Source organism: Geotrypetes seraphini, chromosome 6 (assembly GCF_902459505.1).
Source record: "Geotrypetes seraphini chromosome 6, aGeoSer1.1, whole genome shotgun sequence".
Taxonomy (NCBI): Eukaryota; Metazoa; Chordata; class Amphibia; order Gymnophiona; family Dermophiidae; genus Geotrypetes; species Geotrypetes seraphini.
Genome location: NC_047089.1, coordinates 158,408,837 through 158,428,617, shown reverse-complemented (window position 1 = coordinate 158,428,617; position 19,781 = coordinate 158,408,837). Strand labels below are relative to the sequence as shown.

At 40.6% G+C, this 19,781-nt stretch overlaps 1 protein-coding gene across 1 annotated transcript in view; it reads left to right on the top strand.

Moving 5' to 3' along the window:
* Nucleotides 1–4,707, top strand: part of GRK1 (G protein-coupled receptor kinase 1) — a 54,534-nt gene extending 49,827 nt beyond the window's left edge. Inside the window, exon 7 of the mRNA XM_033949443.1 lies at nucleotides 4,289–4,707. Within this exon, the coding sequence (XP_033805334.1) occupies nucleotides 4,289–4,566 (278 nt within the window). The 3' untranslated portion in view covers nucleotides 4,567–4,707. The remainder of the gene's footprint in view (nucleotides 1–4,288) is intronic.
* Nucleotides 4,708–19,781: the final 15,074 nt, after the last annotated feature.

Here is a 19,781-nt window from a genome sequence, read left to right as displayed (position 1 = left end):
TCAGATAATTCTCGGATTCATATGCCCATTTTCAACATTCTGCAGTGTCTTCTTGCAGTGCATAGTTGCCTTTCAGCTCAGTCAGTTGCTCTTGAAATTGAGCCGCACTGATAAGAAAGATGTTTGATAATTCAAGGCACATTCTGAGGTTTACTACTTCAAAGGCAGCCACAGAAACGAAGCATGATTCACAGTCATTAAAATCTGTGAATCTCTTCTGAAACTGAGACTTTTTGACCAAATAGATCTGTGCTATAGTTATTCAAAATTTGTGGTGTCTTTGAACTCAGGGCAATTCAGCAAAGGAAAATGAACATAGTCACCAGTTACCATCTGCTCAAGCCATCTGCAGTGCTCTTGGTTTTTTTTTATTTTCTTTCCAGTGTTCAGGTATCTTATAATAACAGTAAAAAAACTAGTGCTATACAATCTTTTGAGCAGCTGGAGATCTAACAGAACCTTGTTATTCCCCCCCCCCCCAAAAATAAAATAAATCCTTGATGTGAGGAAGGAGCCAATAAATCTGTTCAACAAGTTTCCACAACTTAGCCATCTGACTGCATTAAAATAAATGAAATTGCCAATACTTTGCTTCACAGGATTTCCCCAATGAATATGCATTGAAAGCAGTGCATGCAAATAGATCTCATGCATATTCATTGGGGAAATCTTGAAACCCGACTGGAATACGGCTCTCAAGGACCGGAGTTCCCAACCCCTGTGCTAACATATAAGTAGGCAATTCCACCGTATCCAGAAACTGCTGGATCAAATTCACATTGGAGGAAGTCTCCGGGGTGTAAAGTGTCTGGAAATACTGTAAAAATTCCCCGTGTATGACTTGATTATCAGATGTAATCTCCCCATCACTATCCCATATAACAGTAATATAATTTTGTTCTCTATGCTTTTTCAGCTTATGGGCAAGCAACCTTTTCGATTTATTATTAAATTCAAAGTGGGTTTGTTGAAGCCTATTCAATTGAATAGAAAGGTCTGCCATATGAAGATCATAAAGTTGTTGCTTCACCTTTTGAATTTGTGCACAATTCTTTATGTTTGTCTTTTCCCAATTGCAATTCACTTTCCAATGATTTAAGCTGAGCCTGTAATTGAGATTCCTGAGTCTTTCTTTCTTTGGTCAAATGAGCCCGCATAGAAATTATATTACCCCTCATAACATATATATATTTTTTCATAGTGATATTTCACATACTGAGGTGGAGCATAACAATGTGATCTAGTGGTGACAGTGAGACCAATCTTCGGCATGGATTTGTCATACTTAAAGTTTTCACTGGTACCTCCCCTCAACATATTTTCTAAAATATCTATATATTTTCAAGTTTGAGGTTTTCTCATATAATTTCCACACACTTCCTCTAAATCACCACCCACCATTACTAGGAGTTCAGTTTCTTGTGATTTGCCATATTGGATTCGGCACAACTAAGGGCAGGAGCATATAGGCATTGCTTGTGATCCAATAGATCCTTCCCCAAGGCACCAGGGTTATTTAGGTAGGCTCGCTAGCTCTTGTTCTTTGTGAACTTCCTGTTTCATAGGGATGGAAGCTGGTAGGCCTTGAGCATTTATGGATGCTCAAGACACCATGCTGGCCAGAATTCATCTTCTATAAATACCAACTGTCATGTTGTCATCTTGGAGGAAGAGAGGTAGGATGCTGAACACATTGTGGTATAGGGAAGGAAGGCCAGAAGAAAGGAAGTTGAGGGATGCTAGAGACTATAGTGGTAGTTGGTGGTGGGGATGAAAGGGATGCTGGAGTGCTGGTGCTGTCATCTTAGTCAAATGGGCTGGCCCTGAGCTCCTGTGGCTCTGTAGGTTAATTGAGGATGGCCTAGGTCCTTGTGCCTCCCTTCCCCGATTCCAGTGCCTATATCCTATGCCTAGAGTACATCTGAATGAAAGTAGAAGATGGATTAGTACTTACAAAAAGATGTGATTCCTTTTCCATTGTACTGTGTATGCTGTAATACTGATGAAGAACTAGTAAGTGGAAGCGCTCCTAGTCAGATAGAACATGTTGTATATCTTGTTTACTAGTGTAAGAAAGTTGGGGAAATTCTTTTCAACAAATTAATGAGAAGTTGGTGCTTAGATCTTTGCCTGACAAAGGCACAGAAGTGACAAAACAATTACGCTGCTGGGTTTTTGTATAAAAGCACTGTTGGGAAGTTTATTTTCTCTCTTTTAGAAGTACATGTACAAGTGATGAATAATAGTTTATTTAACACAAATCACTTGGACCCTCTTAAAAATGTCTCTAAGTTTGCAATTATATTATTGCATTTATGGTGTTAGGTGATACCCTATGGCAGTGGTCGGCAAACCGCAGCTCGTGAGTCGCATGCGGCTCTTTAGCCACTTGAGTGCAGCTCGCAGCTCAGCTAGTTAGAGCAGGGGTGCCCAACCTGGTTCCCTTCCCCATAAAGAGGATGCCGAAGTGCCGGGCCGACCATCCTTCACCACCCGATATCAATTCTGACATCAGAGAGGAAGTTCTGGGCCAGCCAATTGCTGCCTTGCTGGCCCGGAACTTCCTCTCCGACGTTAGAATTGACATCGGGTGGCGAAGGTTGGTCGGCCCGGCGCTTCAGCATCCTCTTTATGGTGAAGGGAAGCAGGGAGAGCTCAGAACTCGGCAGTGGCCTGTTCCCCGATGGCGGTGGCGGCCTGTTCCCCAATGGCAGGGGCTTGGGGGAAGGCAGGGAGAAAGAAAGAAGGGGGGGGTAGGGAGACATAAAGAAAGAAGGGAGACGGGAGACAGACAGAAAGGGGGCATGGAGAAAGAAAGACAGAAAGGGGGAACGGAGAGAGAGAGAAAGACAGACATACAGAAAGAAAGGGGGCATGGAGAGAGAAAGAAAGAAGGGGGCAGAGTGAAAGAAAGAAAAAGTTGGGGGAGGAAATGAGGTCTGGAGGAGAGGAAGCATAGAGGAGGCTGAAAAAAGGGAAGAAATATTGGATGCACAGTCAGAAGAATAAAGTGCAACTAGAAACTGATGAAATTACAAGAGAACAAAGGTAGGAAAAATGATTTTATTTTAAATTTAGTGATCAAAATGTGTCCGTTTTGAAAATTTATATCTGCTGTCTATATTTTGCACTATGGCCCCCTTTTACTAAACTGCAATAGTGGTTTTTAACGCAGGGAGCCTATTAGCATCAAGAACAGTGCAGGGCATTCAGCACAGTTCCCTGCGCTAAAAACCGCTATTGCGGTTTAGTAAAAAGGGAGCGGGTATTTTTGTCTATTTTTTTGTAGTTGTTCCTGAGGTGACATTGCATAAAGTCATCTGCCTTGACCTCTTTGAAAACCCGCGGAATATAAATGATAATTAACATTTTCTCTGCGTACAGTGTGCTTTGTGTTTTTAAAAATTTTATTGTTGGTAGATCATTTTGACTTGACCACGAAGGTAAGGGGGAGGGAGAGGAGCTGCTGAAAGACATCTAGTAATCCTTGCAGGCTTGTTTTGTTATGGTGACTGGAATTGTTTAGACTTTAATTTCTATGAATGAATAGAATGAAAATGGTATAAAATTGCTTGGAGAGAGAGCGGGCTGAGGACGTTGAAGGGAAATAGGGAAGAGAGAGTGGGGAGAAGACGCTGATTTATAAATTGTATAGAATATTGTTTCTTTTTTCACTTTAATATAATAAGTTCAGTATAAAACTATTCGAGGCTTGTGTGGATAGGATCAGATAATTTGCAGGGATGGGGACCGAGCTCACCGGGACGGGGTGGGGATGAAGACAAATTTTTTCCCCGTATCATTCTCTAGGCTCTGCCACGAATCGATTTAGACTATGAGCGGGCGAGCAGGGTGTCAGTCGGGTTGACATAGCCGTTGTAGCACAAGCAGGCGCGGGGTATAGCTCTCAAAAGAAATCTTAATCGTTATACTGCTGATCTTTGGCTCTTTTGACTAGTGAGTTTGCCTACTACTGCCCTAAGGGGTTAAAAATGTTTGAATACATTTGGATTTCCAGTGTTTTCAATACATAGATTTTTCAGAAGTAGACAGTGTTGCTTTTGACCAGCTAATTAGATAAGCAAGTTCTAACTAGTTTCAGATTCAGCTGAATAAGATGCTCTAAGAATCCAGATGTGTTTTGTCCTGCTTTCCACTCTGGTACAGCCATTAACTTCTCTGTACAGTAAGGAATACCTGATATAGGCTTGAAACCTCATTTTGTTCCTCATGCTGTTGATATGCTTCTACACCTTTTTATTTCTGCTTGTTCTCGTCCTATAAACAGGTATCCTTCCACCCCCTTTTGTTCCTGATTCTAGAACAGTGTATGCAAAGGACATTCAAGATGTAGGTGCCTTTTCCACAGTGAAAGGAGTCGTCCTTGAAGATTCAGACAAGGATTTTTTTGATGAATTTGCTTCAGGCAACATCCCTATACCCTGGCAAGAAGAAATGATTGAAACTGGTATTTTTGGAGAAATGAATGGCCAGGCTGCAAATGACCTGAGAAGAGATTCCATGCTTGACTCCTCATCCAAGTCTGGCGTGTGCGTGCTGTCCTAGAGAAAGGGGAGAAACACCTATTGGCACAGTAGTAGAGTGCTCAGCCAAGGAAGGAAAGAGTGGAATAGAAAGGATGATTTGATATGATTTTATTTTTTGGAACCAACATGTACTGGTTGCATTAAAAATTCCAGTGCAAGATCAGAAAGAGATTAGGATTTGTGTACAGCCTTTTGTAGTTATACAACCATACTCAAAGTGGTTTACATACAGGTACTTCAAGCATTTCCCCTATCTGTCCCAGTGGGCTCACAATCTGTCTAATGTGGTGGAGGATTAGGTGACTTGTCCAGAGTCACAAGGAGCAGCATAGGGTTTGAACTCACAACCTCAGGGTGCTGAGACTGTAGCTCTAATCCAGGGGTAGGGAAGTCCGGTCCTCGAGAGCCGTATTCCAGTCGGGTTTTGAGGATTTCCCGAATGAATATGCATTGAAAGCAGTGCATGCAAATAGATCTCATGCATATTCATTGGGGAAATCCTGAAAACCTGACTGGACTACGGCTCTCGAGGACCGGAGTTCCCTACCCCTGCTCTAATCATTACACCACACTCTCCTCACAGCAAGCACAAGCACTTTATATCAGTAGCACTCAAGTGTCTGCATTTAGGCTACTTATGACCAGACTGCTACCTATTCATTTAGCAGACCCCCTACCAGGGCTGCCCAAGTCCGGTCCTTGAGAGCTACTGGCAGGCCAGGTTTTCAGGCTATCCACAATGAATATGCATGAGAGAGATTTGCCTGCAATGCCTTCTTGGTATGCAAATTTCTCTCTCATGCATATTCATTGTGGATATCCTGAAGACCTGGCCTGCCAGTAGATCTCGAGGACCGGACTTGGGCAGCCCTGCCCTACAGTACAAAGAATATGGAAAAAGAAAATATATGGGACTGCTTTGATCTATTTGGATTTGGGGGAGGATTAATCCACAAAGAACTTTCAAATGGCAGAGTTGAATTTATTTTCATTTTATTGGGAGTAGAGTAAAGACTTCAAGGGGGGAAGAAATAATTCAAGCATCTTAGTCAATGAGGGCTCATTTTACTAAGGCGTGGTAGGATTTTAACACGCGGAATAGTGTGCGCTACATTGCCGCACGCGCCAGACCTTAATGCCAGCATTGAGCTGGCATTAGTTCTAGAAGCATAGCATACGGTATAGCACACGGTAATTTCCTGCGTGTGCTAAAAACGCTATTGCACCTTAGTAAAAGGAGCCCTGAAAGACACGAAACCGTGAACTTACCTTCTATGAATGCCATAAGTTGGTATTTCTCATTTATATGATTGTTATAGCCTTTATCTGGTTTCCTTGTGTTTAGCAATGGGGAATGATGCAGGGCATAAATGGTAAAGCATCAACTTTACTTCATACTTGAAAACTGAGGGGGGGAGGGGTGAGATCTGATAGAAGGCAATTATCAACTTCAGCAAGTAATCGTTTTCTGCAAGGGCATCCTCTTTCTCAGAATAACTGCTTAGGCAGTCCTTTTAGAGATACACAATGTAATTATTTATACTCATTTGCATATGGCACAATTTGCAAAACGTATTATAAGCTCTTAATGTCAATAAATGCTAGATTTAAATTGAAAACCTAGAGACAAAATAGGAAAGCATATTTCTATCTGGAGCTGACATCCAAATTAAAGAAGTGATAATATTTTGGTCCAAGGAAAAAAGTCGGCTTATCCCCCCTTTTACAAAGCAAATGCTCTGATGCCCATTAAATTCCCTATGGGCATTGGAATGATTACTGCAGCTTTGTAAATGGAGCCCTTTATATCTAGTTCCCAAAAATGTCCTCTTTCCTTTTTTTTTGGTTTTTAAATCTTTAATCATTTTAAAACCAGCACAAAGTGCAACATATTATCAATCAATTAACACAATAGACAGCACTCAATTCCTTCAAATGATTCAATAAATAAATAACACCTCTCTCCATCCCCACTCTTCCTAAACGTGTAAAAACACTTAATATAATGCAAATGCTCACGATAAACAACATTGCAATCAAATAATAAATTAATTACATACCCACTCAGCCTGGATGTGCATAATCAAAAGGCTAAAACCAATAATCAATCTTTACAAAATTTTGTCAATGGTTCCCAAACATCAGATTTCTTATAATGTCCCAATTGTATTGCTCTCATATGTTCAAATTATAAGTTTGGCACAAGGATTCCCACCAAAAACTATAGTTTAACCTGTCCCAATTTTTCCAATTTTTCAGAATAAGTTGTATGTCTTTCCTTAATTATTTCAGAAACCTATAAACATTATCAAGTGCAAAAGTGCTTTGAAATATTGGGTGCTTCTCCACTCATACCAGTAAGAAAAACTCCTGAATCATCCTTATGAGTTGCAGCAAGCTTCTGTATTCATGCTGTTCCTCTTCATGCAATTCTGATCATCACATCTATGAAATCTGAGTTACAGATGAGAAGGACAAATTGTTTTTGATAGAAATAATTCAGTAATCCAATTCAGTTCAGTTAATAAGGATATTCAATTTCATTTCCATTTCAGGCTAATTTTATTTTCCAGCTTTTTTCTGTTTCCATTTCTAATTCTTATCATTACTGAGGTAATTTGTATCTGTACCAAACTGCACTTCCCATCCTAATCCAAAGCAGATTTTTCAGTGCTTCATGCTCTCTGAAGAATACTTCCTCTGCTTCTCAATAATTGTTTCATAGGAGCTCCTTGCCAAAAATGAAAAAAATAAAATAATTTCAGAGACTGTTTTGCTTTCACGCGCTCAAGTAATCATCATATCGGATGGTACCATTTGCAACAAACCAGATTAAGGACCAGCATTCTGCAAGCAGGCAAGATTAATTGGCTTTTTCCAGGGCACACAGGGCTACTTATGGAGAAGTAAGATTAGTTGCCTGATGTAAAAACCTTGTATAAGGGAAAGTTGATCTTTAGAATCTAGATGTCGATGTGTGTGTTTGTAGGGGGGGGGGGAGACAGATGAAAATTTACAAGTAAGAGCAAAATAGATGCAAGACCTGTTATCTGTAGGGAGTAATATTTCCTATTTCTATTTAAACAGGCTGTAAAGCAGTGTCTCTCAAACTTTCTCAAGCTGGGGCACACTACAGGTAGTGGCCACAGCTTGAGGCACCCAGAGGTACGCGGACGTCGCTGTGATGACATCACGCATATGCATGACATCATCACGTCAATATCCACGCATGTGCAGAGTTCCTTCAGATGGGTCCTGAGATGCCAGTAGGGGGTGCAAGAAGAAAAGAGGGCCGGAGAGAAGGAGAGGCACTGGCACCAGCTGATTGCCTACAGCAGTGTTTCTCAATTACTTCAAGCTAAGTACCCCCAGAGTCTAACCAACCACAGACCTCTCTAGGCCCACCCAAGCTCTGCCCCAGATCCCATCCCCTTTATTAATTGTAATGCAATTTTTTCCATTCATTTTTCATATACACACAATATACACAGCAGATATAAATTCTCGAAACTGACACATTTCAATCACTATATTGAAAATAAAATCATTTTACCTACCGGTGATCCTCTGCAAGCTGCTGTAATTAGCTTTAAAGGTGAGACCAGGAGGCCAGGGGGGAAGCCGGAGGATGCTAGAAAGAAGGGGGAAACATGCAGTCCTTCGGTGAATTGGGCAGCGCTGGCACTGTACTGCGTAGGGAAGGCACCTCTCTTCCTCCTCAGTGTGCCGCAGCATACTTGGAATCTCAGGAGGCACAGCTTGAGATACACCGCTCTAAAACATAGGTAAACTTTGTAAGCTCTCAGACTTTTATTTTAGTAGCATACAATGCAGTTATTCTCATTTATTTACCGTATTTTCACGCATATAACGCGCGCGTTATACACAATTTTACAAACCGTGCATAACCATGCGCGTTATACGTGTGAGCACGTTGTACAAATTTTTTTTTTCATTCTGATCCGGCATTCCCCCTGCGAACCAGCATCCTCCCCCCCGCTCGCGTCACCCCCCCTCCCCCGTGATCCTACATCCCCCCCAACACCGCAAAGACAACTCTTACCCGATTGGGCACCAGCAACGGCACCGGCACCAGCACCAATGCACAGGATGTGCCAGTGCCAGTGCCCTCATTGGGTTGGGCTGGGCTGGGCTGGGCTGGGCGGTGCGAGAGAGATCCTCCTTCTTCCTGTGCCGGGCTGGACTAGGCTTTGAGCATTTGCGCATACTCAAAGCCTTCTGGTCTCGCTCTCTCCGAGATTATCTTGGAGAGAGCGAGACCAGAAGGCTTTGAGCATGCGCAAATGCTCTCGGAGAGAGCAAGACCAGAAGGCTTTGAGCATGGGCAAATGCTCAAAGCCTAGTCCAGCAGGAAGAAGGAGGATCTCTCTCGCACCGCCCAGCCCAGCCCAGCCCAGCCCAACCCAACGAGGGAGGATCTTCGGGCACTGGCACTAGCACATCCTGTGCATTGGTGCTGGTGCCGGTGCCCAATTGGGTAAGAGTTGTCTTTGCGGTGCTGGGGGGGATGTAGGATCGTGGGGGAGGGGGTGACGTGAGCAGGGGGGAGGATGCCGGTTTGGAGCAGGCGGGAGGAGGTTTTAGCATGCGCGGTGTACGCGTGTGCGCGCTATATTAAAATTTTATTACATAAATGTCTGTTCCCCGCGCGCTATACCCGTGTGCGCGTTTTACATGGGTGCGCGGTATATGAGTGAAAATACGGTAATCAGTCAAAACTGTTGTGACTCAATGATCATTAATTTTTTTTTGTTTTTTATAAATTCTTTATTCATTTTACATCTTACAACAAGTGTATCAGACAATATCATTTAAACTTATACAATATCACTTGATTAACTTTCAAATACAACTTAAGTTATAATATTTAACCCCCTCCATCCCCACTATTTCAAATGTGATTACATATATAACATATTTTATAATCTTTTCTGTTTACTTAAATGTTAAATAACAGATCCGAAATCCCTCCCCCCCTCACTTTACAATTGTACAAATATGGGAAAAATGATATCGACTCATCACAAAATTCCGTTAATGGACCCAAACCTCCTGAAATTTATTAAAATTTCCTTTTTGCATGCTAAAGTTCTTTCCATCCCATTCTCCCTCAAAGAGCTCAGAACGGGTTACAGGTTAGCAAACGTAATATACAGTTAGCAGGTTACAATTTGCCATAGCTACAGCACAAGTTTTTGATAAAAGTTTTTATCATAATTCAACACATACCAGGGATCTAATGCTTATGTTTAAATATATGCCAAGCAGAAAACTAGGAGCCCTGTTACTAAACTTCATTAAGCAGTTAGGCCTAGATTCTATAAATGGTGCCAAGAATTTGGCACACACAAACCACAGTGGAGATACATAGTAATGTTGGTGTGCAGTTGATTCATAAAATGTAAAAATATGTGTGGTGGCTCGACACGCACGTGTTTCGGCCAATATGGCCTGCCTCAGGAGCCTTCAAACATATAGAAAAGAATACATTTGAATAAATATAAATATACAATAATGATAAAACTCATATGAAAACCAGATATAATGAAATAAATCTAATAACACTTCCATTGGTTGGCATAACTATATGACAAATCAGGGATCTTTTTATTTTTATGTTATTGACTTTCAAGTGCTTTTTAACATTATCTTTTATATGTTAACTTTATGTATTTTTTTACACTCCCCTAACCCTCCTTTCAAATATGTTATTCATAATTTAATGTTTTCATACATTTTTTGCTGTTGCAGAGGCTGCGTCATGTCCTTTTATATTAATTACTAGCTGATGCCCCGGCGTTGCACGGGTATTTAATTATAGCAATAACACTGTAAATGGATTCAAATAAAGATACTTTATAGTGGTGAATGAAATTATTTTTTTACAGCTTAATAAAAAGTACAATATTCAAATTATAATGTGAAATATTTGACAAAATGAATACAATACAACTAACGCAAAACGTGATTATAAACAACATTTTTAGTTTCACCTCCTGGAGCAAGAACATATAAATTCTTGGGTGAACCCACCCTTGAGCAAGCAACATAGAGTTGTGGGCCACGAGACCCCCAGAACATATCACCCCAGGTAGTGAGGGATCTGCATACCAAGTTTCGTTCAAATCGGTCAAGCCGTTTTTGAATTACTGTGAGAATGGCAGCTTTTTACATTTTTTTCCATTGACATGAATGGGTGAAATCTGATTTTCTGTTTGTAGCTCCGCCCACGTGTGCAGGTGGGCAGCGAGACCCCCAGAACATATCACCCCAGGTAGTGAGGGATCTGCATACCAAGTTTCGTTCAAATCGGTCAAGCCGTTTTTGAATTACAGTGGGAATGGCAGCTTTTTACATTTTTTCCATTGACATGAATGGGTGAAATCTGATTTACTGTTTGTAGCTCCGCCCACGTGTGCAGGTGGGCAGCGAGACCCCCAGAACATATCACCCCAGGTAGTGAGGGATCTGCATACCAAGTTTCGTTCAAATCGGTCAAGCCGGTTTTGAAGTACAGTGAGAATGGCAGCTTTTTACATTTTTTCCATTGACATGAATGGGTGAAATCTGATTTTCTGTTTGTAGCTCCGCCCACGCGTGCAGGTGGGCAGCGAGACCCCCAGAACATATCACCCCAGGTAGTGAGGGATCTGCATACCAAGTTTCGTTCAAATCGGTCAAGCCGGTTTTGAAGTACAGTGAGAATGGCAGCTTTTTACATTTTTTCCATTGACATGAATGGGTGAAATCTGATTTTCTGTTTGTAGCTCCGCCTACGTGTGCAGGTGGGCCGCGAGACCCCCAGAACATATCACCCCAGGTAGTGAGGGATCTGCATACCAAGTTTCGTTCAAATCGGTCAAGCCTTTTTTGAATAACAGTGGGAATGGCAGCTTTTTACATTTTTTCCATTGACATGAATGGGTGAAATCTGATTTTCTGTTTGTAGCTCCGCCCACGTGTACAGGTGGGCTGCGAGACCCCCAGAACATATCACCCCAGGTAGTGAGGGATCTGCATACCAAGTTTCATTCAAATCGGTCAAGCCGTTTTTGAATTACTGTGAGAATGGCAGCTTTTTACATTTTTTTCCATTGACATGAATGGGTGAAATCTGATTTTCTGTTTATAGCTCCGCCCACGTGTGCAGGTGGGCAGCGAGACCCCCAGAACATATCACCCCAGGTAGTGAGGGATCTGCATACCAAGTTTCGTTCAAATCGGTCAAGCCGTTTTTGAATTACAGTGGGAATGGCAGCTTTTTACATTTTTTCCATTGACATGAATGGGTGAAATCTGATTTACTGTTTGTCGCTCCGCCCACGTGTGCAGGTGGGCAGCGAGACCCCCAGAACATATCACCCCAGGTAGTGAGGGATCTGCATACCAAGTTTCGTTCAAATCGGTCAAGCCGTTTTTGAATTACAGTGGGAATGGCAGCTTTTTACATTTTTTCCATTGACATGAATGGGTGAAATCTGATTTATTGTTTGTAGCTCCGCCCACGTGTGCAGGTGGGCAGCGAGACCCCCAGAACATATCACCCCAGGTAGTGAGGGATCTGCATACCAAGTTTCGTTCAAATCGGTCAAGTCGGTTTTGAATTACAGTGAGAAAGGCAGCTTTTTACATTTTTTCCATTGACATGAATGGGTGAAATCTGATTTTCTGTTTGTAGCTCCGCCCACGTGTGCAGGTGGGCCGCGAGACCCCCAGAACATATCACCCCAGGTAGTGAGGGATCTGCATACCAAGTTTCGTTCAAATCAGTCAAGCCGTTTTTGAATTACTGTGAGAATGGCAGCTTTTTACATTTTTTCCATTGACATGAATGGGTGAAATCTGATTTTCTGTTTGTAGCTCCGCCCACGTGTGCAGGTGGGCCGCGAGACCCCCAGAACATATCACCCCAGGTAGTGAGGGATCTGCATACCAAGTTTCGTTCAAATCGGTCAAGCCGGTTTTGAATTACTGTGAGAATGGCAGCTTTTTACATTTTTTCCATTGACATGAATGGGTGAAATCTAATTTACTGTTTGTAGCTCCGCCCACGTGTGCAGGTGGGCCGCGAGACCCCCAGAACATATCACCCCAGGTAGTGAGGGATCTGCATACCAAGTTTTGTTCAAATCGGTCAAGCCGTTTTTGCGTGATCGCGGCACATACACACACACATACATACACACATACATACCTCCGATTTTATATATATAGATTTACCCAACATACATGTATAGTTTTCACTTTTATTAGATATACGGTATTTCATTATATGTTTTTCATATGAGCTTTATCATTATTGTATATTTATATTTATTGAAGTGTATTATTTTCTATATGTTATATATGTTTGTAGGCTCCTGAGGCAGGGCATATTGGCCGAAACATGTGCGTGTCGAGCCATCACACATATTTTTACATTTTATGTATAAACTGCACACCAACATTACTATGTATCTCCACTGTGGTTTATTTGTGTCTACTTAGGTTGTGGAGATCTTTCTCCTGGTTTTGTTTGACCACAAGAATTTGGCACGCAACACTATTCTATAAAATTTGGCACTCAATTATGGATATGATGACTTACCAGCTGAAACCTAGTGTAAATCCTGGCGAGCAAATTGGGCCCAGATCCTTGCAATTCTGTAATACCTCAGGCATCTTTTGTGACCCACCTATGCCTCTTCTATTGCCACGCTTCTTTTCAGTTGCTTGTGGTTCAATTTCGGCACCCATTATTACAGACTAGCCCATAGCCAGATCACACCTAAATCATATTTACATTAACTAATTTGGGTGCCCTTTATAGAAGCTAGGGGGTTAACGTGGAAATTAGCGTACTGGTCATAGTAACAGTTACTGCAGTGGATTGACACTTAGAAAGTATTTCAATAAAGAGTCGCCTAAAGTTAGGTCGTAGATGCATGTGCCAATGCTGGTATTCTAATCATTTACATGATACTCACTATTCTGTAACTACACACATGGGCCTGGATTGTTTTTAGGGAGCCGATATCGGTGGCCGCCTAAAAAGCGGCCAACGATCGTATGTCAATCATGCAATGGCACCATATAGAGAATCGCGCCCCTGCGAAAAATAGGTGCTGAAAATGTTTTCCAGGCTTACATTTCTGGTGTCTATCATTGTCGTGAATCGTGCCTACATACCTGTTTTAGGTCGCCTAACGCCACTACTGGCCTTAGCCACCCCCATAGTGGCATTGGGCAGACTAAAGTGCCCATGGAGGTGTGATTCTGGGCCCAATTTTTTGGGTGCTGGTAGGCGCCTTGAAAATCAGTAAAAAAATATCATTTGAACGGCATTTTATACTAAGCTTGGGCACCTACCGGCACCTAAAAAATAAGCATCAATTAGACAATCCAGGCCATACTATATGTTTGAAAGCATGCATGTTGTAGGAGGGCATTCACATGGATGAATTCTGAACAGAGTGTAAATGGGGCACACACTTATATATAAAACTTACAGAATAATAATAATAATAATAACTTTATTTTTATAATCCGCCTGTAATCTTGCGACTTCTAGGCGGTTTACAATAAACTAAACTGTAAATACAATCAAGAGAAGTTTTACTATGATATGCTCATATCTCCCGAATCTAGCAACAGATATTCGTACCAGCTCTATGGCACACACATATATAGTATACGGTATATCCAGTTATGCTAGTATGCTATATAGGAAAGTAGGTTGCCTAATTTCTTTTATAACTTAGGCTCCAAATAGGTGCTCCTTTTTAGAATTACCCTTTTAGAGCCTGATGCAATATATAGCACATAAAATATTGGTGCTGATCAAGCATGATTCTATAAAAGGCATGTATAATCATGCTTAGTGGCCGTATGCATCATAACGTTTAGGCGTGTTTCCTTTCAATCGCACTTGTAGTCAGACTCTCACACCAAATTACATGCAATCTCTCTATATTCTTTACATTTTCATATTATCATCTCACTACCATTTAAGGATCATCAAGGTTCAATGCAGTAATCCTTCATTTTTTACAAAAGAACCGCTTAAATCGTCATCGATCTGTTATTCAATCATTAAGGTAGTTTAAATAATTCAATTTAGATATTAGTTTTATTTTATTCTTTGATATTATTTTACTTAAAACTCTTAGCTCAAGCACTTATCTTAGACTAGCTGAAGCTCTGAAGTAAAATAAAACTGATAGGGATGTGAGAGAGATATGGGGGATGTCGGGGGAGGTCTGGGATGTCAGGGGGATGTCGGGGATGTGGGGGATGTCAGGGAGATGTCACTGGGAGGGGTTTAGGAATCCCTGAAACTGGCTCAGCTGATGAGGATTCCTCTGCTATGATCATCTGATGAGAAGCCTACAGGGTTTTTATTTTCACCCTTTGGGTGGTGGGATTGGGTCATGATCAGTGGTCTTCTTGTCAGTTGGGCACCTTTGTGGAACTTAGACGCAATTCAAACAGGTCTAGCTGCCAGCATCTAAGTTCCCTCTAGGAAAGCTTTGATTATGGCTGGGGTACGTCCAGTTTGAAGCCTGCCCAATTCCCACCCATAACACACCCCTCAACATGCCCCTTTGTTCTATGGATGCACAGTAGCTTAGAAGTGCTGCTGCATTTCCAGAAAATTGGTTATAATTATTGGCACTTGGACGTTCCTGCTATTAAAACATCCAAGTGCTGACTTAGGCTGTTTTTTGGATGTTTTAAAGTTTTGATTATGAGCCTCTTCCTATACTGCCTTTAGTGTCACTACAGCAAAGCAGTTTACAACCTAAAATTAGAAAAAGTAAGGAATGTCATAAACAAATAGTAACATAGTAAATGACGGCAGATGAAGGCCTGAATGGTCCATCTAGTCCAGTGGTCTCAAACATGCGGCCCGGGGGCCACATACGGCCCGCCAGGTACTATTTTGAGGCCCTCAGTATGTTTATCATAATCACAAAAGTAAAATAAAACAGTTTCTTGATCATATGTCTCTTTAGCTATAAATTGCAATATTATTATTAAGACTTAACCAAAAGGAAAGATTTATAAACTATAAAGAGTTTTACCTCAAGCAAAATTGTCATTTCTTTAATAAGACATGAACTATTTTTTTCTGAGGCCCTCCAAGTATCTACAAATTCAAAATGTGGCCCTGCAAAGGGTTTGAGTTTGAGACCACTGATCTAGTCTGCCCAATTGGTGGTACATGCATTATAAATTCATGATTAAATTGTCTTATATTTCTGGGCCACAGACTGTAGATGTCTGCCTGAAACAGTTCTTAGGTTCCAACTACTGGAGTTGCAACATATGCCGTTGAAGCTCACTCCAGCCTGTCTGAATCATCCCAAATTACTGGAATTCCCAAACCCTCCCCAGCCCATCCTAAACCAATTAACCATATATAGGACACAAGACATTGTAAATGTGCCCATTTCCAGCCCTAGTTCTTCAATTTATACCCTTTACTTTCTGATTAGAGATCTTCTGTGTTCGTATCAAGCTTTTTTGAATTCCGTCACCATTTTGCTCTACTCCATCTCTCTAGGGAGGGCATTCCAGGCATCCATCACCCTTTCTGTGAAAAATAATTTCCTAACATTACTCTTGAGTCCACCACCCCGCAATCCCAGTTCATGCCCTCTGGTTTTACCCTTTTCCCTTCTCTGGAAAAGATTTGGTTCTGTATTAATACCATTTAAGTATTTAAACATCTGAATCATATCTCCCCTGTCCTCTAGAATATACATATTTAGATCTTCCAGTCTCTTCTTGTACACCTTTTGGCACAAACCCCTTACCATTTTCATCGCCTTCCTCTGAACCGCTTCAAGTCCTCTTAAATCCTTCGCCATATGCGTACACAATACTCCAAGTGGGGCCTCACCAACGACCTGTACAGGGACATCAACATCTCCTTTCTTCTACTGGATAGAGAAAAAGGAATTAGAACAGAGAGCTTTCAGACAAACCAAAAAAAGGAGAAAGAAAGGAGATGGACAGTCAAACCTGACAAGGCCTACTCTGTTGATGGGAAAGTGCAGGTAAATATGAAGATTTTAAGACAGGTTTTCAACATAGTTTAAGAGAACTTAGCATGTAGTATAATGGTATCTTTATGTAAAGTCTACTGGACTGACCAATATACTGTTCCTTTGCACTACTGGGCGGCCTGTTTGGTTAGTTCACGAGAAATGCTGCCAGACAGATGTCCCTATAGCTTTTTTTTGTATGTTTTCACCTGAGACTTTTTTCCCCCCAAAATGGCTCATACAGATGGATATGTTGAGCACGAAAATGTCTAGCTCAAAGTCATAATTGATCCAAAAATTTAGAAATTTTTCTTTTCAATTATGGCTGTGAGTTAGACTTTTTTTTAGATGTTTTCTACAAAATGTCTCAATTTGAATTTAGATGTTATATTGAAAATGTCCCTATATGTAACTATGAGACTTGATAGAGAAGGATATTTATATACAGTGCTTTATGCACAAGAATTAGTATCTTAAATTGAAAATGGTATCATATGAGAAATCAATGGTATTGACAAAGGAGAGAGGAAAAAGTCCCTTTTGCAGACCTGCCCCTTTATTACTGTCACCTGGAAAAGTGATAATCCCTGCCACTTGCTTTACATTACATTCAATGCAAAACTTAAATTTAATTTAATACATAAAATACAAAGCATATCAAAAAGCACACAAGCAAAATATCACAAATGCATAATAGCAGTGAACAAAGCAAAAATGTTAAACATATCTCATCAGACCATAAGTAAAATAGGGGTGCTTTTATTAAGGCGCAATAACCGATTTAGCGCGCGCTAAAAGTTAAGGCACCTATAGAATATAAGGGACACCTTAGCATTTGCATGAAATAACCTTCCACACATGTCTGAAGCGGCAGACCTATGAGGGGATGCTGAAAAGTTCTCAGCCCAACCTAAATTCTGAGCGTTATTTTGCCACTGTAGCTGAAAAGAGTGTTATCTTATTCCGTTAAGTGTCAATTTGCAGAAACGAAATTCTATGTTTTTTTGACATTTGTTTTCCAATCATTGATTGAACCGTATCCATGTCTTTCTCTTCTTGGTTGGGCTGAGAACTTTTCAGCACCCCTTCATATCCCTCCGGACATGTCTACCATTCAGGTTTGTTTGATAGAAATTGGTTTATATGCAGAACATGGTTATCTGGAAACTAGATGTTTATGGCCCTTAAGGTAATACTAGAGCCCCAGAATACAAATGGCAAAATGAATTTGAATGCTACTAGGTACTGACATTTTGCAATTGCAGAAATTGCTTTTATTAAACACTGCATTTAACACTTGTCTGTATTAAACACTGCATTTAACTGTGTACCACTGTATTGCTAGCCCATGATTATTCAGGCACCGTATTTGCATATATTAATCTCAACCTGAGGCTAAATTCTATTACTTGATATCTGTGATGAGTCAAATAAACAGTACAATAAAGCACACAACATACACAGGAGGACAGGTGATAAAACACTAGTGCAGACCCAGTCCATGCTGAATACCATTATAACATGTGGACAAATGTCTGAAAAGGTTGAACATACTCCTGAGAGTACCTAGTATAACAGCTTATATTGTCCTTGGCATAGGTGTCAGCTAAATGGTTTTTGTCACTCAAGAAGCCATTTAGAATGGCTGATCAAATCACATCTGAAAGCTTATGCCTCAGTTTATATATATTTTATTTTTTGGGGGGGGAGCAGTGAAATTAACCACTCCACGTACCTTATACTGCAACCAAATGGCTTTTGATTTCAAATTTAGTACCCTCTGTGATATGCTGGAGAATAATAGAATTTTTTTATAGGATAATGTGGCATAGCAAAAATGCCCCCTCCCCCAAAACATTATATGGGTTGCTAATGCTGAATTTGTCCCAATCCTCACTGCTAGAATGATTTCCTTCCCTTCCCCCAATTCCCTCAGCATAAAGGCAAACTACGCTTATGAGACTGCTTTTATTTTAATTGTGAAAGTTTTATAGAGACTGTAAGAGATAAACCATTATAGTTTACATGACAACCAAATATCTAGCATCATACAAAGTACTAATAGGGAAAACGGTCAAGATAAGAAAATACAGAGGCACTTTTGATAAAGCAAGTCCATATCATGTCCCGTGCCAGATGAATATTTAAGCTCCTTCTTATAGATACCAAACCCATTTTGCATGAATTTTCATCTTTGTTCATTTGTTTTTAAATATTGAGGATAAGGATTCCCTGCATATTGTGATCCTAAACAGCTAATAGACTCTGTCAGGCCCTCTTTTAATAAACTGCTAGAAGCTTCTACTGTGACCCAGAGCGCTAAATGCGCCGATGCGGATAGGAATTCTATGAACATCAGAGCATTTAGGGCACCTTTTACTAAGCTGCGATAGCGTTTTTGAGCGCGCACAGAATTTTAGCGCGCGCTAAACCTGCGTCAAGCGGCTAGAACTAACGCCAGCTCAATGCTAAAACCGCTATCACAGCTTAGTAAAAAACAAAAAAGGAGCCCTTAGTGTTCCAGGCCACTGTAGAAACCTTTACTGTGGCGTAGTAAGAAAAGGGGGGAAGGGTTAGAGAGAATTCAGTTGTGCTTGCTTAAATCCTATGAGACTGCAGCTCCTTTTTATTCTCATTTCCAAAAATATGGTGGACGAAAGTTTACTGATGATATTTTCTTGCATATATTGATATTTTTTCTGTAAGCTTTCCTTTATTTCAGTTTCATTCAAAGTTGTTTCTTTGAATGTTAATTTAAAATTGTTATAAAAGATAAAAATATCAGAACATCTCTTGTTTCACCCTAGACATAAGCCGCTAATGTTTCTGCATCTACAGTATTGCAAGAATTTTAAAATTCCTCCAAGCATTAAATCACTAGCTATCAAGTGTGTTTGATTTGCTTGTACTCCTGTCATTGATCACCCCATAATAACTTGTTAGGGGTGGTGGGTGGGAGGGGAATAAATGATGAATGTATGTTTTGACCACCTCATTCTGATGCAGCTCTATCTTTCTCTTTCACTACCTGGTAGGTTGCAGAGCATTGTTGATGAGTATTATAATTATTCCACTAAAATTTTTTTTTTAAATGCTATATAATACATAGGCAGTATTTACCTTTCCCATCTAAAGTTGATGTAAAATAATAAAAATACAAAATCTACTTATCAATCAAAAAGTC